Raw genomic sequence first — 25448 nt, 5'->3', positions numbered from 1 at the left:
TGCCACACCTCCGTGAGTTCTGCTCAGCCATTGGAGCGGGGCAGCAGCGCCTGCCACCTCCTGAGACCCGGAGGGGATGCCCAGCCCAGCGGGCAAGCCCCAGGGAGTAGGGAGCCGCTGCTTCTGTGACAGATACTTCCCTCGGAATATTTCCGTCAAGCAGTTAATCCCCCTTTAGTCTTCAGGAGTGATTCCCTTGGACCCTTGGGTTCTGTCTCCAAGGAGGGAAATGAGAAGGTGCTCTGGGTAATCGGAACCTGCGCTGAGACCCACTTTGGTGCCCTCCATGGGCAGCTGTGGGATGAAGGAGGAGGGATACCACTCAGTGTGTTGGTTTCGGGCTTCTCAAGGGTGGGCCTAAGGCATGCAGGTTCACCCCTGCAGAAACAGGCTTGTGTTGTGGGGTGCAGTTGGGTTCTCACTTTCCGTGGTATTTTGTTAATGTCCATTTTGTACTGGACAGCAGGCTAGGCATGTTCAAATGCTTCATCTTAATTTAATCCTCATAACAACCCCGGGGGCAGGTGATCTGAGCCCCATTTTACAGAGGGATCAGCTGAGGCTGACTGAGGTTAGCCACAAAGTAAGTTGCAGAGGTAGGTCTTAGGGGCTTCAAATCAGCATTCTCTGGACAATGATGCCCATTTTGCTGGACCTCTATCTCCCACCAGAGTTCCTGCTAGAACTGCAACATAAAAATGTCTTAGAAAGTACACTGGACTGGGAGTTGAGAGGCTTTAGCTGTGGTTGAGAATTTGGCCAAATGTCTCTCTTTCCTTTTCTGAATTTCTGTATAATAAGGGGCAGGTAGCAAGGTAGCCTCTGAGGTCTCTTGATTGGAAAGAGCCTAGGAGTCAACAATACCTTCAGCACAGTAGAGAAAATGAGCTAAGGGAATTTAAAGGCCTGCGCTGTGTTGTCTTCCTTATAGAGAAAGCCTCTTTGCCTATTTCTGTTGGGTGAGTGTGTCTAGGAGCCCTCCCTAAGGAAAGAGACACTGAGCAGTATGTGGGTCAGCTTTGGCTGGGCTTTTGTGGTGTGGGACAAGCTCCCAATCTGAGACCTGAAGGAATTCAGGATGCCTATTTTCAGGATCAAAATTCATGGCTTTGGCTTAGTGAGTCCCACTCTTCTCCCCGCCCCTCACATACACATCTTTGGAGGGCTGGCTAGGTAAGGGCACCCTCCCAATGTCAAGGTTGCAGGAGCTGAGCTGGTAGCAAGCCACGTGGTGGGCTCATCAAGTGGGAATATTAGTGCCAGGGAAAGGGGCAGCCTGCCACTAAGGGTAGAGTATGCATTGGAGCAAAGGTGAGGAAGAACTACAGGTAGAAGACTCTACAGCAGGGGTCCCCAAACTACGGCCTGCGGGCCACATGCGGCCCCCTGAGGCCATTTATCTGGCCCCCACCGCACTTCTGGAAGGGGCACCTGTTTCATTGGTGGTCAGTGAGAGGAGCATAGTTCCCATTGAAATACTGGTCAGTTTGTTGATTTAAATTTACTTGTTCTTTATTTTAAATATTGTATTTGTTCCCGTTTTGTTTTTTTACTTAAAAATAAGATATGTGCAGTGTGCATAGGGATTTGTTCATAGTTTTTTTTATACTCCGGCCCTCCAACGGTCTGAGGGACAGAGAACTGGCCCCCTATGTAAAAAGTTTGGGGACCCCTGCTCTACAGGCTTCTCAATGATCTCTTCCAGCACCTTCTAACCAAGTGAGAAAGTTCTTCTTCATGTCTAATTATAATCTTTTCTTCTCTGCTTCATCTTCTTCCCTGCTTCCAAGTAGACAGCCAGTTCTTCAGAATGCCTATTTTCAAGGAGTTGGCTGGTGAGCAGATACCAAACAAACCCAAGGCCTGGGCTAGAAGGATTTTGGAGACCTGGGAAACTTTGGAATGGGGAGAGCATAGGGAAGGGTCATGCTCTGAAACAAGATATCAGGTGAAAGTACCATTTCAAGCATCTTAAATCCCTGATATGTGACTAGGTGTGTGTAGGAAGAGCAGTGGCTCACTGAGCCACAGTGACCGACGGAGCCACAGAGAGCCACAGTGACTCAGAGCTGGAGGCTTCCTTCACAGGTCCCCTTCAGCCCACCTCAAGCTGCACACAGTCCTCTTATTGCCTGCTCAGAGTGCCCCACCCCGGGAGAATGTGGACACTAGGCAGCTGGAGAGGACAGGGGTCTTAGCCAGCATGCAGCCACATTTGATAGAAAGATTGAGAGGTACAGACATGGAGAGTATAAGCAATTTATTCATTAAAATTTTCAGCTTAGCCTGACCAGGCAGTGGCACAGTGGATAGAGCGTCGGACTGGGATGCTGAGGACCCAGGTTCGAGACCCTGAGGTCACCAGCTTGAACATGGGCTCATCTGGCTTGAGCAAAAAAAACCTCTCCAGCTTGGACCCAAGGTCGCTGGCTCGAGCAAGGGGTTACTCTGTCCGCTGAAGGCACATATGAGAAAGCAATCAATGAACAACTAAGGTGTCATAACGAAAAACTGATGATTGATGCTTCTTATCTCTCTCCATTCCTGTCTGTCTGTCCCTATCTATCCCTCTCTCTGACTCTCTCTCTGTCCCTGTTAAAAAAAAATTCAGCTTAGATAGGGGAGGGAATCGGGGAAGTAGGAAGAAGAAAGGAAGGAGAGAGAAGGAGATATTAATAAATTGGCTCCCCATCCCTGACCACAAATCAACAGCCCCCATCTCCTCCCTGCCACCCACATTCGGGCCAGTGTGGGGAAATAGGCTTTCCCTCAACAAGGAGTGCTGGGTGGGGCTGAACTGCAGGTGTGAGCCCTTCTTTGTGACTCACAGAGTTCATGGGGATGGTACCTTGTATCCTTACCTGAGCCTGGTTCCCTCCATCCTCCACTTCCCCTAATCCCTCCTTGGGCCTCTGGAAATGCTCTCCACTCTCACCTTCTCCATGGCATGGGCCGATCCCCAGCCCTCAGGCCCTGTGTCCCTGAGAATTCTGAGAGGAGGAGAGCAGTGAGATTCAGTGGGGGTTATAGTGCTGGTCCCAAAGAAAGTGATAACCTCTGGAGGTGCCACGATATTTTGAAAGGCAACTTGAGAATTGAACTCTTAAGTCACTGGCCTTTTCTGCATGCCCCCTGAAAAACTAGTCCGAGTTTTATGGGAACATCCCCTCTGTTGGAGCTCCCTTGTGAATTGGGAAGCTGTGTCTGCCACAGGAGGGCAGAGGGCAGATTTTGGTCTCCACTGGGGTGCCCTGGAGTATGAAAGTAGATTACCATCACTAGCTGAGAACTCTGGATACCTCTCATTTGAATGGATGCAAAGAATCCTTGCAAGATCTTTCTCTCCCATCTTTCCCATCTCCTGCCTCTGGTAAACATAGTACCCAGACTTCTAGGACAAACTCCTGTCTTTAGGCTGTCCAGGTCTGAGGTGGCGGTATGCCCATTTGCCTCTGGCTGAGCCATATCTGGGGATTGCTTTGGCAGCCTCCACCTCTGGCCTTGGCCCCTGGCTAACCCCGCTGAGCCAGGCACCTGGAGCAATCCTCCTGCCACTCTGGGGCTCAGCCTGTGCTTCACATTCTGCTCCGGCTCCCTGGCACCTCGGGGTTCATTAGGAACAATAACAACAAGCAGACAGTGACTTTGTACTTCCCAGCAGTCTTTCATCCTGAGAGCTCAAAGCACTTTACAGACCAGGACTCATAGGTCCTCAGCCCAGGCCCCAGGCACTCAGTGGGGGGGCCCAGGGGGGACAGAGAGCTCTAGTTTTCCAGATTGGCACAACAGTGGAGCTGGGGTAAGGCAGTGAGTCACCTGGGGTGGGGGAATCAGGTGGCCAGTAGGTCTGGGATAGAAGTAAAATTGGACTGAGGGCTGCAGGCTACAAGCAGTGGGAATATTCTCCCTTAAAAGAGTATAAGCTGGGCCCTTCCTCTCACCAGGTCCTTGGGCCCACGTGGGCTCTATGAGCTGCGAGAGGAAGAAGCAGCAGCTTCATGGGAAAGAGGGCCTTTGATTCAGATACTGTCAGGAATCCCCAAGTGATCCCTGTGACTGTCCTCTGCCCTTGGTGTTGGAAGGTTCAAGGTCGGGACAGCCCTGACCTTAGGACAGTGCCCACATGAGGAGTGTATGGAGGAAACTGTGCCAGCCCAACATGGACAGGCACTTGTCTTGGCCTCAGTGGGCTTTTTACAGTGGCTGCCTACACCTAGTCACCCCCCTCACCCTTTAGGCCTCCTCTTCTCTCTAGTCCACAAGACTGGCCTACGGGACAGTTGGCATATGGAAGAGAGAAGTCGGGTGTTTTTTAAACATTGGCAAAGCATTGCCAAAATTTGAGAGCTGGGTCCCATCAGAAGTATGATCCCTTTATGTTTCCCCACCATTTCAGAGCCTGTAGTCACCATACATAACTTAGCAGAAGTGAGTGGCAGCAACTCCTCCTTGTCATTCTCTAGCCCAGCCCTGGTCTAACCATCCATTTAGCAAGACTTTCAGGTCCCAGGCCACTTGGTTACTATACATAGTGCATATGCTTTTCTCACTTTTGTGTACTCAGTTCTTCAAGCATTCACTGAGCTCCAATTCTGTGATTAAGTCACAGCTGCTCTCTTAGAAGCAAAGACAGATCCTCACACAAATACCTGTGACTGGAACCAAGTGTGAAGCCAGAGACGTGTGCAATGTGTAGTGAGGAGAGGAATGATTTGTTCTGGGAACGTGTAGGGAAAGCTTCACAGAGGAGGTGACATTTGAGCTGAGGCTTGATGGTGAGTAGGAATTTATCTGGGCAAGAAAGAGCCTTCCAAGAAGTAGGAACATGGCCTTGCCTATTTGCATGGGCAAAGGGGACAGGGAGGGAGGGAGTTATCATTTTCTGAGCACTTACTACATGTCAGTACTGATTTTATGAAGTATACATATTATTTTGTCATTTCCACTTTACAGATGAGAAAACTCATTTGCCCCTGTACGCAGAGACCTCCCTGGCATCCCTCCTGTTCGAAAAGAGGCAGTCTCATGGGAAGAGGCTGTCCTGGCTGGGTTTTCTTACCTGTGGCCAGGGGCCACAGTGGTTGGGCAGCCTGATGGGCCAAGCATGGGTAGTCCTTCAGTGAGGCCCCCAACGTGATCATTGGCTCTGCTGTCCTGGGCAGATGCCTGCTTGGGCTGAGGGGGAGGGGAAAGGCTGAGTTGGGAGGAGTATTGGGTGGAAAGGGCTCTGAGATTAGCCATCAAGGGGCCCTATCCTTCCCTGAGCACTTGCAGCAGTCTTAATCTGGGCCACTCTGGGTACCCGTCAGTGACAGTCAGCCTTATATCGTTAATCCATTTGTTCAGCCTGTGATCTGTGAGCACCTACTCAGTGCCAGACGCCAGGAATATAGCAATGCTCCAGCACTTTTCTACTTGAGGCCCCCACAGTCTAGGAAGTTAAGAAATCAGTTTGCTCCAAAGTAGGAAGTCCCAAATAGGGCAGAAGAAACGCTGGAGAACTCTGTGTGAGGCAGAGATTGGCTGGTGGATTAGAGGAGGTGACGGCATCTGCAGAGATTTAGGTTAATAAGGCCTGCCAGCAATTGAGCTCTCTCTATTCCAGGTCCTAGGCTAAATTCTTGACATACAGTTCCCCCATTTAATTCTCACCACAATCTTTTTTTTTATATATAAATAAATTTTTATTTTAATGGGGTGACATCAATAAATCAGGGTACATACATTCAAAGAAAACATTTCGAGGTTATCTTGTCATTTAGTTCTGTTGCATACCCATCACCCGAAGAGAGATTGTCCTCCACCACCCTCCATCTAGTTCTCTCTGTAGCCCTCCCCCTCCCCCTCTCCCTCCTTCCCTCCCCCCACCCCCCTGTAACCACCACACTCCTGTCCATGCCTCTTCGTCTTGCTTTTATGTCCCACCAATGTATGGAATCCTGCAGTTCCTGTTTTTTTTATGATTCACTTATTTCACCCCGCATAATGCTACCAAGACTCCACCATTCTGCTGTAAGTGATCCAATGTCATCATTTCTTCTAGCTGAATAGTTTACCATGGTGTATATGTGCCCCATCTTCTTCATCCATTCCTCTATTTTTTTTTTTTTACAGTGATTAAAAGCCTTTAAGCAAACTCTTGGCCAATACAGCAAGAATCCATAAAAGAGTAGTGTCCTTAACATGTTCACCAAGTCCAAGTTGGCCCCATCACCATGCCAAATCCCTGAAAAATGCAACCCAACCACAGTTCAGTCTGTTAGGAGCTGTCACAGGGAGCAGGAGTCCAGGAAAGTTCCCCACAGGAAAAGTCTGCATGGCACTGGAATTGTTGTCACCATTCTATACTTTGCAGCTCATGTCCAAGTCCCAATGTCCACTGCTTCTAGCTGGTAATGATTCAGGTAGACTGGAAAAAGCCATTTGCAGCATGCATGGATATGGAGCTTCTGTTCTCCTCTGCCTGGAGATTTGAGACCAGGTTGCTTTTCCCTGGAGCTCTGTGACTGTGGCATGGTAAAGAGAACCTTGGGATACACTAAGCTGGGTGGCAAAGGTAAATTCATAATACAAGTTGGCAAAAGGAGGAAAGAGAGCTCTAAATTAGGAGTAGGTCCCAGCCTGAAATATGAGTGGGGCATTGAGGTAGGAGGGATAAAGGAAACACTATATATTAAGCAAAGCAGCAGAAAATAGGACTATCAACACCCACAACAGAGATCTTTGAGGGAAGAATAAAAAACCTGACTATTCAGGCAAAACATAGTTAAGTGGCCCTTGTGCAAATGAGATCAGTTTACCTGCTTCTTGGAAGAAATACCCTAGGCTCGTCCACAGTGTTGTAGATGGGGCCAACAGCCCTGGGCACCTTCAGCCTTCAGTGGCAAACCCCAGCTTTCTGGCCAAGGTTAGGTCATAGGTAGCTGGAGCAGGGCTGGAAGAGACTGAACCCTCCCTTAGAGGAGCGAGGGGGAAGCCCACCTTCCAGTGTCCCTGTTTCCTCACAGCAGAGGCGTGTGAGCCTGGCAGGCTTTAGCTCAATGACCTTCCTTTCCACTATTGAAGCAGGACCCAGATGGCATCCTATGAGACCCCTTTGGGGCGTTGGAGCCTTTAAGGGTGTATCCTAAAAGCTGGTAGTTCCCCTGATCTCTATTGGGCTTTTTCTGCCTCTAGGTATCTTAAAAGCCATTCTCAGAAGATCTCGCTGAGGGGTTTGAGGATCCTCGCCTATATAAATCTTTTCCATATATCTGGAGCTATTTGGAAAAAGACAAAACAGTGTTATTAGCTAGATCTAATAAAGAAGGTAGTAGTTTGCAGGCAAAAAAGATTTGGTGTCTCCTGTTCATCAGCATTCAAAAGAAATGTAAATTTTTTTTTTAAGTAAAAAGCATGATATGGTAGACCCGTCGGAGTCATTGGCCTGGTGTGCAGGATTCCCGGGTTCGATTCCTGGCCAGAGCATACAGGAGAAGCGCCCATCTACCTCTCCACCCCTCCCCCTCCCTCCCCCTCTCCTTCCTCTTCGTCTCTCTCCTCCCGCCCGCAGCCAAGGCTCCACCGGAGCAAAGCCACCCCGGGCACTAAGGATGGCCCCATGGCCTCCGCCCCAGTTGCTTAGAATGGCTCCGGTTGTAACAGAGCAACACCCCAGATGGGCAGAGCATTCCCCCCTGGTAGGCATGCCCGGTGGATCCCAGTTAGGCGCATGCAGGAGTCTGTCTGACTGCCTCCCCATCTCCATCCTCAGAAAAACACAAAAAATAAATAAAGAAAAGAAAAAATACTACAAAAAAGGGGGGGGAGGCATTCCCTTGTGCTAAAGCTCCAGGGAGCATGGAGTGAGCTTGAGTATGTCCTATGAAACATGGAGCTCTATGTTGACATATAAGTCTTTGATCTCACCGCAATCTTAAGAGGTGGATAAGGTTGTCCTCATTTCACAGACAAGGAAATAAAGGCTCAGAGAGGTTAAGGAACTTGTCTAGTTATACAGGGCGCCAATCAAAGCCTGAGTGCAACCTGAGACCAGTCTGAGCCCCCAGCTGGCAAGTCTGACCCTCTCGACTCTGCTTTTGCATGGGGAATGGTGTGGGGAATCGTAGGGGGTGTGAGGCAGGCAGAAGAAAGAACAGGTACATTTGAGGAGTAGCCAATGATTTTGATCTACCTGGAGTATACAATTCCTAAAGGGGATTGGTAGCAGGAGAGCAGTGAAGTATGTATGGGAGGGGGCTTGTTTACAGACCCAGTAAGCTTCCCCCGGGGGCCCTGGCCACCAGCCAAAGAAGGCAGATAGCCTTTCTTCTACAGATATCTTGGAGCCAAGGAAGGTTTCTGAATGGCCGGAGGCACGTAGCAGTGACTTTGCCTCGTGTCCATTGCTAGTGGAGTGGCACTGGGGGTGGGAGTGGGCACAGCACAGCCCAAACCAAGGCCTGGTAGACTAGAAAGGGTTATGAGGGTGTGAGGCTTGGTAGAAGGTGGAAGTTCTTTATCTTTGGGGAGAGTCAAGAGAGACAGTTGTCAGCAATGACAAGGTAACTGAAAGGAAGAACCCAGGAGCAAGAGTGGTCTTTGGAGAGAAGACAGGAAAACTGATTTTCCACATGTTGTATTTGAGCCAGTGACTGAATACTCGGGCAGTCATTCATTTGGGGGTGAGTTCTTTCCAGCCAGGTCTCTCTCACTAGCCAGGACCATGAGGCCCACAGCTCAGCCCCCCAGACCCAGAGTGCCTTGTCCAGGTTCTCAATACTTGTGGGTGGACTTGCAGGGAAGGAAGCTGGGCCTCTGGCAGCCCGGGGCCCCAGCACCCAGCACCCAGCACCCACTGGGCTGTCTGTATTTGGTGAGCACATGGGCCATATGCTTGGCTGTATTAGGCCCTGAAATCCAACATTTCTTTGAATTTTTTTTTATTTTTATTTTTTGCAAGAGAGACAGACAGGAAGGGAGAGAGATGAGAAGGATCAACTCGTAGTTGCAGCACCTCAGTTCCTTAGTTGTTTACTGACTGCTTCTCCTACATGCCTTGACTGGGGGGGGGGGTGCTCCAGCCAAGTTGCTGAACCCTTGCTCAAGCCAGCAACCTTGGGCTTCAAGCCAGGGACCGTTGGACCCAAGCCAGCGACCATGGAATCACATCGATGATCTCACACTCAAGTTGGTCATCCTGTGTTCTAGCTGGCGACCTTGGGGTTTTGAACCTGGGACCTCAGCATCCCAGGTCGATGTTCTATCCATTGCACCACCACTGGTCAGGATTCTTTGAATTCTTGTATTTTTATTTTATCTTAAGAATCCACATGAACTTGACGTTGTACTTCATCATATGTCTGTTTGCTTTAACACAAGCACGCTGCTTTTCCTTACTAATGAGTTTGGCAGACCCTTTAGAAAGAGGCCTAAGTTCATCCTGTGGCTTTGCCTGTATCCCAGTTTGTTTGAGAAGCAGGTCTTGTCTGGTGTATGAGGTGCCTCCTCTTTCCTGCCCCCATATATTTCCCATGACCCAGAGCTTCAGAAACAACTTTCTCCAGCCGGGCTGAGAAGGTGGGACGTGCAGGCCCATTCCAGAGGGGATGCGGATTCTGGGATCCCATTAGGGTCCTTGAGCAAGGGGCTGCCTAATCTAGCAGCAGCAGGCCCTCTCCACAGAGAGTTCCCTGGGCCCGGGCCCAGCCTTCCCCAGTGGGAAGATTAAGCAGAGTTTAGTCAAATGGTAATGGCCTTCCAGGCCTGTCATCTCTGGTTTTATCCTACCTCCACCCCCCGGCGGCTGAAGAGATAATAGTCAGAAGCCTCCATCTTTCCATAGAGAGTTTTCTCTTACCCATTCCTCTAAAATAGGCAGAGCATGGTTTATAGATGAGTCAGCTGAGGCCTGGAGAGGCTAAACTACTTACCTGAGGGCAGACAGCTGGAAACTCAGGAGACCTGGACAAAGACCTAAACTTCTGTGTCCTCAGCTGCCACGCAGTCCTCTGTGAAGCACTGCTTTCCTTGTGCCTCATTTGGGCCATCTCTGGGTGTCTCTGGCCTGTGCCTCAAGTATTGGTAAGAAACCAGGGAAACTGTGTGCTATCCTAGCAACTGCTTGTGAGCCTATGCAGTCTCCCTCGACATAGGTGAGTGGCATCCGCTAATTGTCCCGTCTCTGCTGCCCCTTCATGTACCAGTGTCTGTCTCAGCTCTGAGCCAAGGCAAGGACCTTCAGCATGCACCTGCCTGACTCCCGGGGCTGGGCATCTCTCCTCCTTGGCAGGGCCCCAATGAGGCCCCCAAGGAGTGTTTTGGGCAGGATGTCTGGCTCCTGGCAGAGGAGCTGAGGGCGGCTGTAATGTTGACCCTGGTGGCCAAGCCAGGCCTGTTTATGCCCTCACTCACACTGTATGTTGGGTATCAGTGGATGGGTATTTTGGGATGAGCAGACAAGATGCTTTAAGGCAGAAGCCATTTCTGTTGCTCTTGGAGCTGCCAGGTTTTGTCTCCTCGTCCTTCACCCTTGCCCTTTTCCACTTGCCCTCTGGAACAGCATCAGCCCCCCCCCCCCCTCTAACCCCCATCCCGGCCAGCCCTGGGCCTTCTGCTCTACCTTATAGCTGAGGAGCCAGGCACCTTGCCTGCTGAGCTAAGAGTCTGTCAGGTCTGGGCTGGCTTTCACTGGTGCAGGGAAGTGGCCCTCTGAGAGCTCTGCCCCTGCCAGTCTCAGTGTAGCCCTAAGCAGGGGACGGAGCCTGACCTGAGCACAGGAGCCATGCTATCTGGTCAGCGTCATATTCCTGATGGCTGGTAGGGACCCAGCATATCATAGGGCTGTAGGAAGTATTTGTTGGATGGGTGTGAGAAGAGGGCAAGGCAAGCCCAGGTACTAAACTGGGCCTGGTTGGCTAAGGAAATGTAACCCTGGGGCCACTCCCTTTGGGAGGCCTGGCCTGTGAGTGTCAAACAGCTCTTCTGCAGGCCATGGGAAGATAAGTGACTGCCCGTTTCACAGAGCAGGCCCTCTGCCCACTTAAATCAGCTGTGTTTTTAGTTGTTGGGGGTTTTTTTCTTTCTCATTTGAACTTGGAGTCTATAATTAACCTCCTGTAGGTCCCTTTGTGGGTGGGAGAAGGGGAGGGAGGGAGCTGACCCGCAGCCTACCAGCAGCAGGACGGTGGGAGACTTTGATGACATTCGGGCTGGCCACATTGTCTCCAGGTGTTGTCCTGCAAAGGGGACTGCTCAGCCTTAGTCATGAGATGAGAATCATTAACCCTTTTAAGAGTCCTCTGCCTCTGCCCCCTGGTTGCCGGGAGGGAGGCCATGCCAAACCAGGTCCTCCCTGGCTGGGCTGCCTGGCCATGTCCCGGGCGTCTGTCTTGCCCTCAGATCTCTGCAGGCTCCGCACCCACCGCCCACTGCCAAAAGGAATGAGGTTGCTGCTGTATCTTCTGGCCTTGTGGCTGGGATGTAGAAAAGGAGCAGCCCTGGCCGGCCTTGCTGTTATCTTCATATAATGAGGTGCCTTCTGGGGACTCCTGTCAAACACATACAGACCAGAGAGTCTACGAGGGAGCAGAAGCCACCAGATACCCCTTGGCCCAACTCATGGCTACTGAGATGTGTCTTAAGATTTTAGGGGACCCATCCTCAAGGAAAATCTTTTTGTGGAGACCAGGGTCATCCTTGAGAGACCTTCCTCTTGTTATAAAACGGCCAAAGAGAGCTTCCCACATCCCACACTCCAGACCCCCCTGCAGAGAACCCTAATACTGCTGCTCAGGTGGCACTGTACCGGGGAGAAAGGAAATGACAAAATAACCTCCAGGAGTGTGAGACCTCAACAGAGAGGGCTTGGGCTAAGGAGGAGACACTAAGGGAGGTGACAGGAGAGCTGCCCAACACCAAAGGGACCACCTAGACCAGCGGTTCTCAACCTGTGGGTCACGACCCCGGTGAGGGTCAAACGACCAAAACACAGGGGTCGCCTAAAGCCATCGGAAAATACATATTTATTATATGTATATGTGGGTCACGACCCACAGGTTGAGAACCGCTGGTCTAGACTATCAGTTGCCACCTACCCCCTCACATGTGGGGAAGAAACAGCCACAGGGAAGCCAGGTGTTGGTGACAGTTGTGGGAGCACAGTGTGGGAATTTTCACCTTCTTTTCACACTTCTCCCTGATGCCTCTCCTCTGTCGCTCTCCTGGGTACTGGGCCTTTGAGAGCCCCCTCTGTGCGGGGAAATGTGCACGGACTCTCAGGACCCTAACTCCCCCCTTTGGCTACAAAACTGAGTTTATAGAGAAATCTATTGCAGTCTTGTTGATATTGGCAGAACGTCAAAACAGCCTGACAAAAGGATCTGAACAATGGAATATTATGCAGCCATTAAGATGATTTAGATCTGTATTTCTAGATGTGCGAAAATGTTTTACAATATATTTAGTGAAAAAAAAAGAATACAAAACACTTTAGAGAGGAAAATCTTGAAGGAGATACATGCAAATGTTGCCAGTGGTTTTCTCTTTGGTGATAATTGAGTGAATTTAAATGTGTTTTTCTTTTTCCTTGTATTATATAATTTTTCACAACAGAAATGTATTTCTTATGTAATAAAACAATAGCAGAAGGGGACAAGCTCAACTCCTCATGGGGCAGGAGTGGCTACCCTGTGGATGGTTAGTCATTTCTGTCTGGGAAGAAACACAGAACCTGGCACATAGCAAGCACCCAGTGACTGCACATCTATTGACTGGGGGGGAGTGCATGCCCGGCGCATTGCTTTAGCTGTTGTCCTGACAAACCCCATTTATCCAGGAAGCCTTCTCCTCTCTCTGCTTGGTTCAGCTTTGGCCTCAAGAGACTCAGGGGACATGATACAGTGGTTTTCTTACTGCATTCTGGGCCTTGGGCCATCAAAGAGACCCAGACAATACTGGACCCAGATCAGAGAGGGGCCCAGGTAATGGCTAGAGCTGGTCTAATAAACACTATCTCAAAGGTCTGCTGTGTGAATAACCTCTTAGCTTTGTCCAGGTGTCCCCAAGGGCTAGTATTGGACTCAGTGGCTGGAAGCGCAGAGGGAGAAGCATGATGCTCAGAATAATAATGAGCTTACAATGCAAAAAGTAAGATCAAGTCATTTCCTGACTTGTAAGCCTTTGATGTCTTTCCGTCACATCTGCAAAGCAAATCCAGGGCCATCTTGGGGAGGTTGTCCATACTCCTCACCATAGAAAGCATTGGGCCCAGAAGTGAGGTTGCAGAGGTCCTCTGGGCATTGTTCAGGGTGCCACCTGGTGGGTGTTCGTGTCTTTCCTGCCACCTGAGTTGCTGCCCCTTGCCGCCAGGGACTTGCTTGAAACAAACAAACAAAAAAAAGCCTTTTTTCAGGGTCCTATGTCCTTTCAAAATACACATCCTTGGCTTTCAAAGAACTGTGCACTAAGATTTCTATAAGCAGGGCCCAGAACTAGTAGAGACATGGCTTTTAGTATAGTAGTCCCCCATTATCCTTGCGTGATAAGTTCCAAGACCCCCAAAGATGCCTGAAACTCCAGATAGTACTGAACCCTCTATGTGCTGATTTTTCCTATACATACACCCATGATAAAGTTTAATTTATAAATTAGGCACAGTATGAGAGTAACAACAATAACTAATAAAATAGAACAATTATAATAATATACTATAATAAAAGTTATGTGAATGGCTTTGGGGCCATTATTAAGTAAAATAAGGGTTACTTTAACACCAGCAGGTGTGATACCAAGGCAGTCCATCTAATAACCAAGGCAGCTACTAAGAGACTAATGGTCAGGGAGCATACACAGTGAATACACTGGACAAAGCAATGAGTCACGTCCCTGGCAGGACAGAGCCAGATAGTGTGAGATTTTATTGTATTACTCAGAACGGCACACTGTTTAAAACTTAATGAAGCCCTGGCCGGTTGGCTCAGCGGTAGAGCGTCGGCCTAGCGTGCGGAGGACCCGGGTTCGATTCCCGGCCAGGGCACACAGGAGAAGCGCCCATTTGCTTCTCCACCCCTCCGCCGCGCTTTCCTCACTGTCTCTCTCTTCCCCTCCCGCAGCCAAGGCTCCACTGGAGCAAAGATGGCCCGGGCGCTGGGGATGGCTCTGTGGCCTCTGCCCCAGGCGCTAGAGTGGCTCTGGTCGCAACATGGCGACACCCAGGATGGGCAGAGCATCGCCCCCTGGTGGGCAGAGCATCGCCCCTGGTGGGCGTGCCGGGTGTATCCCGGTCGGGCGCATGCGGGAGTCTGTCTGACTGTCTCTCCCCGTTTCCAGCTTCAGAAAAATGAAAAAAAAAAAAAAAAAAAAAAAAAAAAACTTAATGAATTGTTCATTTCTAGAATTTTCTATTTCATGTATTTGGATTGTGGGTAACTGGAACCTTAGAAAGCAAAAACATGGACATGGGGTTATTACTATATCTCAATTGGTTCTTGTGAGGATCTGTTAAGACATAAAAGAATATTCTTTGTAAAGAACACAACATGATACAAATGTATGGCTATTTTTATTTTGTCATTTGTTGGGCGGATAAAATGTATTATGCTCACTTTGTTAAAGATAACACGAGGAGGTAGTCGCCCAGGTGATATTAATGTGTGTTGGGGTGGGCTAGGGGCAAGCAGAATCCTTGTAGCCTTGGTTTTGGGATTAAGCCTGTCCCACCCTTTTTGGTGTGAGGTGGTAAAATCCTATCATGCCTCAGAGAAGTGACTTTGTATTAGAGACTTCCCTGTTATGTATATTGGATTAAGGGTTTGGATTTCTACACTATAAAATGGGGACAGAACGAGAGTTTGCGCTCTTGGTTCCTGAGATTATCTTCAGAGGAGAGAGCAGAGCAGAGAGCAGAAGGAGGCCATGTGGAGGAGGCCAGGAGAAGCAGCCAAGATGGCGGAGTGCTGAGTGAGATGCCAGTTTGTGTAGAGTTTGTATCTGGGATAAGGAAGGAGATGGGGAACTGAGGAGAAGAAGGCTGGTGAGCTAGAAACCTTTGATTCTAGGAAACTCGGATAAGTCAGTGGCTTTGTGAGCACTGAGTGTGACTGGGTTTTGGAGCCCAGTGTATGTTTTTACTTGCCCGCCGGGTGCAAGGTAGGATTAAAGGCTATGGCCCATCAGTTTTTGGCTCCGCTATTTCTTTACCAACTGTCCGAATCCAATGCGAACCTGCAAGGGCTGGGCTGCTCTGATGCTGGCTCTGGCCATGGCTTCTGGCTTTACAGTCATTCTTTTGAACAGTGCTATCTAGTAGGAAGATAATATGATCTACATAAATAATTCTAAATTATCTAATAGGCACATAAAAAGTTATCCCAAAAAAGGGGAAAGAGGACAAATCCAGACTTCTTGTCCTGGCTCACATAGCCACATGTTAGTCATCTGGGCAAACTCTCCAGGCTCCTGTTATACCACACCTGCCTTCCAGAATCTTCCAGCCACATAGGCCTCTTTTATCTAGCTGCTTATCACTGCCTCATAGTTCCTGCTGATTATTTGCCATTGTCTCTCCTCACTAAAGTTCAGACTCCCTGAGAGCAGGAAGCTTAACTCTGTTGTTCACAACTATATTCTCAGGACCCAGAACAGTGCGTGGCATGTAATAGGATGGATGGATGGATGGATGGATAGATGGATGGATGAGTGGATGAGGAACAAGTGAATTAGATGGGACTGTTCTGAAATGAGTACACTATCAAGAAGTGGCTATTGGGTCACACGGGCTTCTCCCTAGATAGAGAGGGAGAGCTGCTTGTGACCTGAAATGAAGTCTTGGGCTTACCATTGGTGGCAAGGAATGACTTTGGAGCCCCCAGTTCTAGGCCTTCTGAATCAGGGTCATGTCTGTTGTTTCAGGGGTCGATCTCTATGTAACTGTGCCCCCCAACCCCCATCACCACCACGATTAAGCAGTGGACATAGGCTCAGTGCATAATGTTGCACCAGGACTCATGTCAGAAAACAAGGAAGTAGAGTGACTACTACCACTTGTTCTCACCAAGTATCACCCCCACCCTCACCCTGGCTTGTTGGGAGGGAGATTGTCCATGGGGAAGGGTGATTAGAGGGCTCCACTGCAATGAAGGTCAACACTCTTCACCCTGAGAAGAGCTCTCTGTGTCCCTAGTTCACAAGAAGGGGGAGGAGAATAGTTGGAGACCACCAGTTGACCATGAGGTTAGACCCCTGGATGTCAACCCAACCTTAAGCAAAGCCACTGTGAAGATGTGTTCACTTATTAACTAGTCATGAGTGATATGCTTACAATATGTGTACTTTCCTATATGTATGTTTTATTTTTATTATTTATTTTTTAAACTCACATGCTTGGGCTCACTCTCACAGGTTCTGCTTCACTATGTCTAGGATATGTCTTAGGCATTTATTGTAATTTTTAAAGCTTTCCGTATGATTCTTATTAGCATGTAGGGTTAAGAACTATTGATAATCAGTGACTGGGGACCCCGGAGCAAGTAGATAAAGGAGGGTGGGGCTGCAGGTAAGGGGCAAGGTGAGGAGGCAGGACTTCAGTCCCATTTAGAATAATGATGTTCCAGAAAGTCCAACAGACTGATAGCTTGATAAGCAGAAAACTTCTGGATAGCCCTATGTATATATAAAATATAAGAAGTAATTGGTGGGAAATGTAGCAAAAGCTTCAGAGCCTTAATATGTATAAAGAATTCTTACAAATCAATAAGATGAGCACCCAATAGAAAGAGTACAGACAAGAGCAGACAATTCAAGAAGAGGAAGCACAATGGGCCAATACACTTAAGAAAATTGGTCAGCCTCACCAGGAATCAAATAAATGCAAATTAAAACAACAGAGACATTATCTGTTGCCTAGCTAATTTGTCAAGATTAAATACATGATAATACCTCCTGTTGGTGAGGGTGTGGAAAAAAACAGGCCCTGCTATTCACGGTGGGAATACAGATGGATGCAACCCTTCTAGAAGGTAATTTGGCAACCACAAAGCTGAGGGAGATTGCAAACCTTTTTGACACAGCAATTCCACTTTTAGGAAGATTGCCTTAGGAAATAATCGCAGATAATAATAACAATAATAGCTAACCTTTATTAAATGCTGTGTGTATGCCAGACTCTATGCACATTATTTCATATAATCCTCGCAGCCATCATCTCATGAGGTAGGAGCTGTTACCACCTGTTATTTTACCATAGGAGGAAACTAAGGTGCAAAAAATTAAGTCAGTGACCTGAGGACATAAAACTAACAAGCAGCAAGGCCTGGATTTGAACCCAAGCAGTCTGAGTCAAGAGCCACATTAACTGTACAGCAGTGTACACTTGGGTGTGTGCATTGGATATATGTATCATGTCTGCACTAGAAAAAGCTGCAGATGTTCCTCTGGGTTTGTTTATAAAGGGGAGGGAGGGAGGGAGGAAACATGCTACATGCCCCATGATAGGAATTGCTCACATAAATTGTGATATACTCATACAGAAATATTATGCAACTGTGCCAAATGATGCTATAGAAAAAAGTGTGTGTGTGAATACTAGGGTTTTTTGTATATGTATGTTACTGGGAATGATTCCATTTTGTTTTAAAATGTGTGTGTGTGTATGTGTTGTCTGTGCACAAATGATCTTTGAAAGGACAGAGAATGAAATGATAAAAATCAGTTGGTTGCCCTCTAGAAAGGCAACTGTGTGGCTGAGGTCAGAAGTTAGAGACTTGTCTTTTTAAGCCATATACCTTTTTCATTCTTGAATTTTGAATCATCTGAATATATTATCTATTAAAATGAGTATGTATCTATAAACATGATTTTCCCAAATAACAGGGCGGACTCGGCCTGGCCTCCTCCCTCCCTTCTCCTTCGAGCTCCAGCCCTTAGCTCTTGGCTGGGTTGGCTCCTCCCTCAGCCTGTGTTGGGACAGCCCCTCTAGGCTTCAGCACCAAATGCCTCCATGAACCATAAGGTGATGTCAGTGCAGCTGACAGTTCCCCTGAGGGGAGGAATGTCATCATTGTGGTCTGCCTGGGTCCCCTGGCCCAACCTGGGACAGAAGTTAGATCATGAGACTGAACTCTGGGAGACAAGGGTTTGAATCCCAGTTCCATCACTTTGAGGAAGTGACTTCACCATTCTGTGCCTCGGTTTCCCTATCTATAAATGGGTTTAATCATTGCAATGAAATCATGGGGTTATTTTCATAAGATAATGTACGCAAAGCTCCCAGTACCATTCCAGGCATGCAGGAAACTCTCAGTAGGCAGTGGCCATGCTGACATCACTGCAGACACTCTGTGAATGCTTGTTAAGTTGAACTAGAAAATGAGACCTGGAGGGCCAGCTCCCCAGGCCCAGCCCAAGGACAGTGGTTCTTTCTCCACGGCTCATGCTTGGCACTGCCGCATCACCACCATGCTTACCTCCCTGCCTTGTACCCCCACAGCCACCCGACCCAAGCTGAAGAAGATGAGGAGTCAGACGGGACAGGTGGGGGAGAAGCAATCGCTCAAGTGCGAGGCAGTGGCAGGCAACCCCCTGCCCTCCTACCGCTGGTTCAAGGATGGCAAGGAGCTCAACCGCAGCCGCGACATTCGCATCAAGTACGGCAATGGCAGGTGAGCAGCGGCCATCCTACCTCCTGGCATCTCTCCTCCCGAGAAGGAGGGGCCTGAGCTGGCAGAGCACAGGGCTGTGCCCTCAGATCCACCTGTGGATTGCAGCATGCATCTGGGAGTCATGCGTGGTGATGAGATGGTTTCCCAGCTCAGCAAGCTGTACTGGGCAGAGAGCTAGAAAAGGGGGAAGGGCACATGGCTTTGACTAGTGTTGGGGGCACCTGTGTCTCAGACAGTTTCCCCCTGTGACATGGGGATTGTCTTAAACCTTAGAGTCAATGCTCCAGGGAAATAAATTAGAAGCTCTGGTGCCTCCAGCTGTGGAAGGCGGCCTCTCTTCTGAGTTGGGTTGGCCAGGAGGGGCTTCAGGCACCAGGGACACCAGGAGTCCAAGGGCAGCTTCTCATCTCTCTCCTACACCTTACAACCCCTGAGAGCTATTAGGAGGCAGGACAAGCAAGAGGGGAGGCCCCCAGCTGCCTGCTAAACAGAGGTTCCGCCTGATCTCTGTTCCGTTGGCCCTGAGGGCGAGCAGGAGTTCCCTCTGGCTGAGGCGCTCCAGCCCTCTGGAGTAGCATACAGCCACCCTCTTCCCGGCTCTCGTTTTCCTCCTCAATGCTCTCAAAATGCAAACAAAGATGATTGTAGAGGACCCCAGCCTGCCCCACACAGAGAGATGGAATGCCAAGGCTGGGCCGCTCCTGGGTTGCTATATGGCCCAGAGGTGCACATTCTGACCCTAGTCTCCAAATCTGGGAAAGAGGGGTGGGGGGAAAGGGTCTGAGAGGCACTTCCAGTTTCCCGACTATCCTTTCAAGAGCAGTGAGCAGAGGCAAAACTGGTCACCTGGAAAATGGCCCAAGCAGAAAACAGTAATTTATGAAGAGTTTGGTTTAGATCGAAGGTGTGTGGCTGAAAGAATGCTGCTTCCTGAGGGAACTGGGCAGAGGGACTTTGTGTGTCTCCAAACTACAGGTTTAGCAAGAAACCCATCAAGCTCCCCTTCTGAGGTCACCCAACCACTTCCCACGACCTGGCCAAGACTGGCTCCACGCCAGAGAAAAGACTGGACAGGCATCTGTCCTCTCTTCCTGGAAGGACAAGGGAGGACACTCTCTTCTGACTTCTGTTGTCTCAGTGAAGTAGGGGAGAGGTCATCTTCCAGAAAAACAACAGCAGTTAGGAAACAGCACGCTCCATTGTCTCCTCACTACCCTGAAACATGTCCACAGCTTGGCCACCCTCATCCCCTGTTCCTGACCCTTGTGTCACGTTCACACTCACCCACATACTCCTGCACACGCATGAGCACACACTCCCTTGGAGCCCCTGCGCCTCCCACAAAACCCGTTCTCTGGTGACTTCAGCCTTTGTCTCTACTTTGTCTCCACTCGCGTCCCTGCAACTCCCCAGGGCCGTGCCTTTTCCTCCTCCAGCTTCTCCCCATCTCACGGCTTCCCTCCACCACCACTGGAGTCAGTGCCATGCCCACAGACTCCATTCTCCTTGTCCTCCAGTCCTCTTGGCTCTGCTGGCGTCTGTCCTGTAAATACATGGCTGGGGCTCTTCAGAGACCCAGTGACCTCCACGTTTCCTGGCCCTGCGCCTCCAGACCCCACGGCATGGGTGCCACCTGCTCCTTTGCCCCTGCAGCCCTCCTGCTCCTCCTGAGCCTCTAACTGCCCTCTCTGGGTCACCGTCAATGCTGGAACCTTCCTGTCTTTTGGCCTTCGCTCTCCTCCTCCCTCCCTCTCCACCTGGGGGCGATTGCACCCTCTCTTATCTGATGACTCCAAGCCTCCATCTCTAGTGTGAAGGCTTTTTAAAAAAACTTGAGTTTCAGACCCATGCTACCAGCTGAACACTAGATACCCCACAGGCATCTCTGATCCAGAATGCCCCAGTCTAGCCTCTCCCTCTTGCCCCCCTGGCCTTGCCTCACCTGTGCTGCCCTCTCAGCCTGGCAGAACCAGCCTGCTTGCTGCTCAGCACTGCCCCATGCTATCCCCTCCAGCTGGGTCTGCTTCTCTGGAAGGAGGCCCCTTCTCCCTGCCCCACAGGCTTCTTACCCACAGCTGTTAGCCTCCTTTCCTCCATTGTCCCACTCTTAGCTGGCCCCACCTTTTCTGGGCCATAGGCCCCTTTGTGAATTCATTTCTGTATCTAACATAGCATCAGTTGTGTGCCAGGCATTCTGCCAGGGGCTGGAGATACACCAGGGCATGGAACTAATGTGGTCCTGGCCTTCATAGAGGTTCTAGTGTAGCTGCTGCTGTAGAATCTAGGTAAAGGCCGCCACCCTTTCTTCAGAAAAAAAAAATGTGTCTCATTCACCCAGTTTTGCTTGCAATTCTAGAAGTTTACAGCGTCACCGACTCTCATGACTCTGACAGGGGATGACGATCTTTCTAACATGGGCACATATCCGATCTCTCATTCATTTACTTGACAGATCTTGAGAGCCTGCTGTGTGCCAGGTACAGCCCAGGCCTTGGGGCCCTTCCGACTCTTCTCTTCCTGGCCTCTAAGTCACTACCCTGCTGTTCCCCAGCACCTCAGTGCTCCAGATTGCTGCTCTTTCCTTTCATGACCCTGGACTTGGGCCCAGGATGTTCCCTCTGCTGGCAGCAGCCCCCCGCACGCACACACACACTGTCCCTGGAAAAGTTCTCCCAGGCCCAGCTTAAATGTCATATTCTGGGACACCTTCCTGAGCCCTCCGGGCAGCTGTCATTATCTCCTGTCATGATGCCTTGAACACAGTTCCGTTGTATTGTTGGGGTGGGGGTCTGCCTCTCTTCCCAGCTTGAGAGAGCCTCACACACACACCCTCTCCTCTACATGGCCTGGCAGGGGAGATTTAGTTCAGTGTTGCATTAATGAGAACCTTGGGACTAGCTCTCCTCCCTTGGGTACAGGGTGACACTGGAATTGGGCAGGTTGCCCTTTGGGTTGATCTAGCCTTTGAGTACTTCAGCATCCTGGTCAAGTCTCAGCTTCATCTGACAAATAGGTCAATCGTTCCAGAAACAGGGACTAGTCAAGTCTTTTCTTGGGTGTTAGGGACCCCTAAGAGCCTGAAGTGTGGCCCTGTCCCCTTCCTATCAGGACCCCATCCTATCTGCTGCCTTTCTGAAACTTCCTTGACCCACCCGTCCTGCCCCTGAGTCCCAGCAGGGAGTGGATGTGGTGGAGGAGTGGGCCATGCTGGGGAACTTCTGATTCCTGCATGGTGGCTCAGAGAGGGCTGCCACCTCCACACACACACACACACACACACACACTCTACCTGGTGTGGGGGCGGGGACAGCGTGGGGCGGGGTTCTCCTCTCCGGTGTCATCCCTTTCCTTCTGCCCTCACTGCAGCTCGCTCTCTGGCCCCCCTCACACTCCCCTGCCCCAGCCACTCTGTCTTGACATTGTTCTTGGCCTTGCAGCGACCACCTCCCTGGCAGGTGCTGGCCACCACATGAGGGGGTCTCACCCGAGCCTTCCTGTGCCAGGAGAAAACTGGCCCCCCAAGCCCTGGGCACAGAGCCCTCCCCTGCAAAACCGGGTGTTCCCTTATTTATGAGGGGCAGGCTGGAACAGGCCCCTCGGGCAGGCAGGGGAGGTAGGTGCTGAGGGAAATGTGCGGGGAGACGACGTGGCCACCCAGATCTCATCCCTGCCAGAAAAACACTGGCTGAGGAAGGAAGGGAGAGGTGTCCATCACAGGAGCAGGCCTGGGTCAGCATGGCGAGGGGGCACCAGGCCTGCCAGGAGGTAGGAGAGAGACCTCATCCTGGCGGCCAGGAGTAAGAAGAGAACGCAGAATATGTCATCCCCATCCTGTCCCCACCCCCTCTGCTCCCTCAGGGCCAGAGAGACCCGTGAGCCTCACCCTTCACCTCTGACCCCAGGGGCTCTTTAAGCAAGTCTGGGGTGGACATCCCTCGAACAGGCAAGATCATCACACAGCTGGTACATGTGGGGTCATTTCTGTCCCCTTGCTTCTTTCTGGTTCCTCTAATGGGAGGGACCCTTCCTGAACCCTGTCCCTCTTTCCCCAGGTCTCACACACTCCTGTGTGGGAAGCCCTTCTTTCCAGTTCAACCTTTATCCCTCCAAGTAACTGTGGGCCCAGCTCTGCCTGTCCTGCTACATATGATGTTGTGTAAGGGGAGGTTCTTTAAATTCAGCTGTGGGTGACAGGAAAGTTCTGGCTCTGGGTTCGTTTTACCTTGACCCTGTGACTCTCAGGTTATCCCAGATTCTGCTTTTCTAGTGTCAGGAAAGATCTGATAGCCAGGAAACAAAGAAGCCTGGTCCTGAGACATCTGGGCTTTGTGGAATCCAATTAGGCTAAAACCAGGAAAGAGATGCTGTCTTAGCCAGAGGGGCCTCCAAGTCTCTGTTTAATGAAGAAAACAAACTTGAATTGACAGAAGAGGTTTGTAGGCAGACACCAGGCCAAGGAGACACAGACTGGCTTGAACAGGAAACAATTGGCATGGGGGGTGGGGAGGGCCAGGCAGCTGTTGTGATAACACCAGTAAGGATATCGCCATAGCAACAGGGCCTGCCAACTAGACAACCTCATGGACCCTTCTTTGCAGGACCTTGGAGTGAGGAGGTCTGAGGAGAGGCCCACTCCCAGAGACAGAAATGATCCAAGAGACAGGTGCCCATAGCATAGCCCAGTAGAGATATGGGTCAGTTAGCTGATTCCTCCCCCCAGCCCAGCCTTTCTGCTCACCCCCTGCCCAATCCTCCTTCCCTCATCGCCTTCCTGGCTCTGTCCTCAACTCCTGGGCCCAGGGCAGTGGCAGCTGTGCTACCACACCTCCTGTTCCACCACCCCTCCAGCCCACTACACATATTCTGGAAATCCGGTGTTTTAATTGGGACTAAAAAGAGGAGATTACATCACAGAAAGAAATTTTCATGCTACTTCTTGCTTCCCCCTGGGGGCCAGGCTGGAGTCCCAGGCTTTATCCAGAGCTCTGACCAGCCCCTGGAGAACACTGGGGCAGAGCAAGTGGTGGGCGGTGTGAACGGACCCTGCAGAACCCAGGCACCCTGGAGCAGGTGCAGAGAGGCTCTTGGAAAAAAGGAGAGGTTTGGCAGGGTCTTCAGAAAGAAGGAGAACCAGGGCTAGGTGCCCTGGAGTCACACACAGCACTGGAGTCCCTGCCCAGGCCTGGCCCGCATCTCTCAACCTACAGGGGCTAGGTGCAGACTCCTCCAGAGAGGGCTCGCCCCAGGGTCTCGCTGCAGGAGATAGTCCATGTCCTCACCAACTCCAGTTCCTTGTCCATCTCGGCCTTTTCTTTGCCAGATGCCCTCTAGCATTCAGTTTTTTTCATCTGTGCTGTCTAACCCACCTCCAGATTAGCCATGAGGGTCAAGCCAGGCTACGAGGATAGGATCTCTTTGTTCCCTAAGCTATCCAAGCTACTGACACTCAGAAGGCACTCAGTAAACACTGAATGAATGAATGAATGAATGAATGAATGAATGAATGAATGAATGAAGCGAAAGACCCTTGGAGGGGCCAGAGTGCCCCTCACTGGCAGGGCTAATGTGAAGTTAGGGGAGAGCCACAGGTTAGAATTGGGAGGCTGGGCACAATTGCCATGGGAACCTGTTAGACTGTTAGAACAGTCCCTGTGCCCGCCCCCAGGTACCTGGGAATAAGCGTCGCATATAGGGTAACAGGCTGCCACTTCTAAGGGAAGGCTGAAGTAGTGGGTGAGCCAGAGGCTGACCTGTTCACATTAGGGGAAGAACACTGGGACTGGGGGAGGGACACTGAAAGAAGAGAAGAAAGGTAGCCATGTGACTTCCTAAGAGACCCCACTTTCCTTGCTTAGAAAAATAGCTACAAATAAGGGCCAGCCCCGAAAACATGGATGTGGAAAGTCACAGATTTAGAATGTGTGATAGCCACTAGCCCTGCCCTGTGTTCCCCTGAGTGCCCAGGTCTCCTTCCAGCTGCAGGGACTCAGTGTTCCACCCAGACCCAGACTCTACTTCCCATCCACACTGCACAGCCACTGTGGCTCTGCAGGGTGAGGTGACCTCTGGGTGACCGCTGGGGAGCCACAGGCAGCCTGGGCCCTGGCTCATGCCTCTCCCTCTCTTATTTCCTCCCTGACCAGAAAGAACTCACGACTACAGTTCAACAAGGTGAAGGTGGAGGACGCAGGGGAGTACGTCTGCGAGGCTGAGAATATCCTGGGGAAGGACACAGTCCGAGGTCGGCTCTCCGTCAACAGCGGTAGGTAGTCCCTCAACACAGGGAGGGGTCCTATAGGGGTTTGGTGGGGTGGGCTAGTTGCCCCCCAGCCCTGGGGAGGCCGGCACATGATCCATCTTGCACTTGACTGCCCTCCCTCCTGCTGCTGCCATATCAAGCCCCGAGATCTGGGCGATTCAGAGAAATGCAGTTGAAGCATAAATGTTTAGCTTTGTTATCTGGGCCTGGAAGAGCCGCCAGCTCTCATTTTAAATACCCTAAAAACTAAATATTTTGAAACCAAGAGGTGGAGGTGGGGGAAGGATATTTTTAGAAGGCAATTATGGGAGACTGGGCTGCCAGGACCGGGCTCTGGGGAGAGGCAGGCCCAGGATGTGTGTGCGAACTGCCTGCCTCCTGCCTGTTGCTTTGCTGGGCATCTGAGTGCTGGCAAGCCCTCTCCACTGGGCCATGGTGGGAGGGGTCGTCGTGGGAGGGGCCATGGTGGGACGCTCCAGCGTCTTGGCCCCAGGGACAGCCTCTGTTCAGGGATGGCTGCCCCTTCCCCGCATGTCATCCTCTCCCTTGAAAAC

The 25448-nt window shown here is 50.5% G+C and overlaps 1 protein-coding gene across 4 annotated transcripts in view; it reads left to right on the top strand.

Annotated features, from left to right (window-relative positions):
• NRG2 (neuregulin 2) overlaps positions 1 to 25448 on the top strand; it is a 201026-nt gene that overhangs the window by 144757 nt on the left and 30821 nt on the right. For all 4 annotated transcript variants that reach the window (XM_066343500.1, XM_066343498.1, XM_066343499.1 and 1 more), the window contains exons 2-3: positions 18464 to 18635; positions 24779 to 24897. In XM_066343500.1, coding sequence (XP_066199597.1) covers positions 18464 to 18635; positions 24779 to 24897 — 291 coding nt within the window. The remainder of the gene's footprint in view (positions 1 to 18463; positions 18636 to 24778; positions 24898 to 25448) is intronic.

Source organism: Saccopteryx leptura, chromosome 6 (assembly GCF_036850995.1).
Source record: "Saccopteryx leptura isolate mSacLep1 chromosome 6, mSacLep1_pri_phased_curated, whole genome shotgun sequence".
Taxonomy (NCBI): domain Eukaryota; kingdom Metazoa; phylum Chordata; class Mammalia; order Chiroptera; family Emballonuridae; genus Saccopteryx; species Saccopteryx leptura.
The sequence above is the reverse complement of the archived record's forward strand: the minus strand, read 5'-3'. Positions and strand labels throughout refer to the sequence as shown.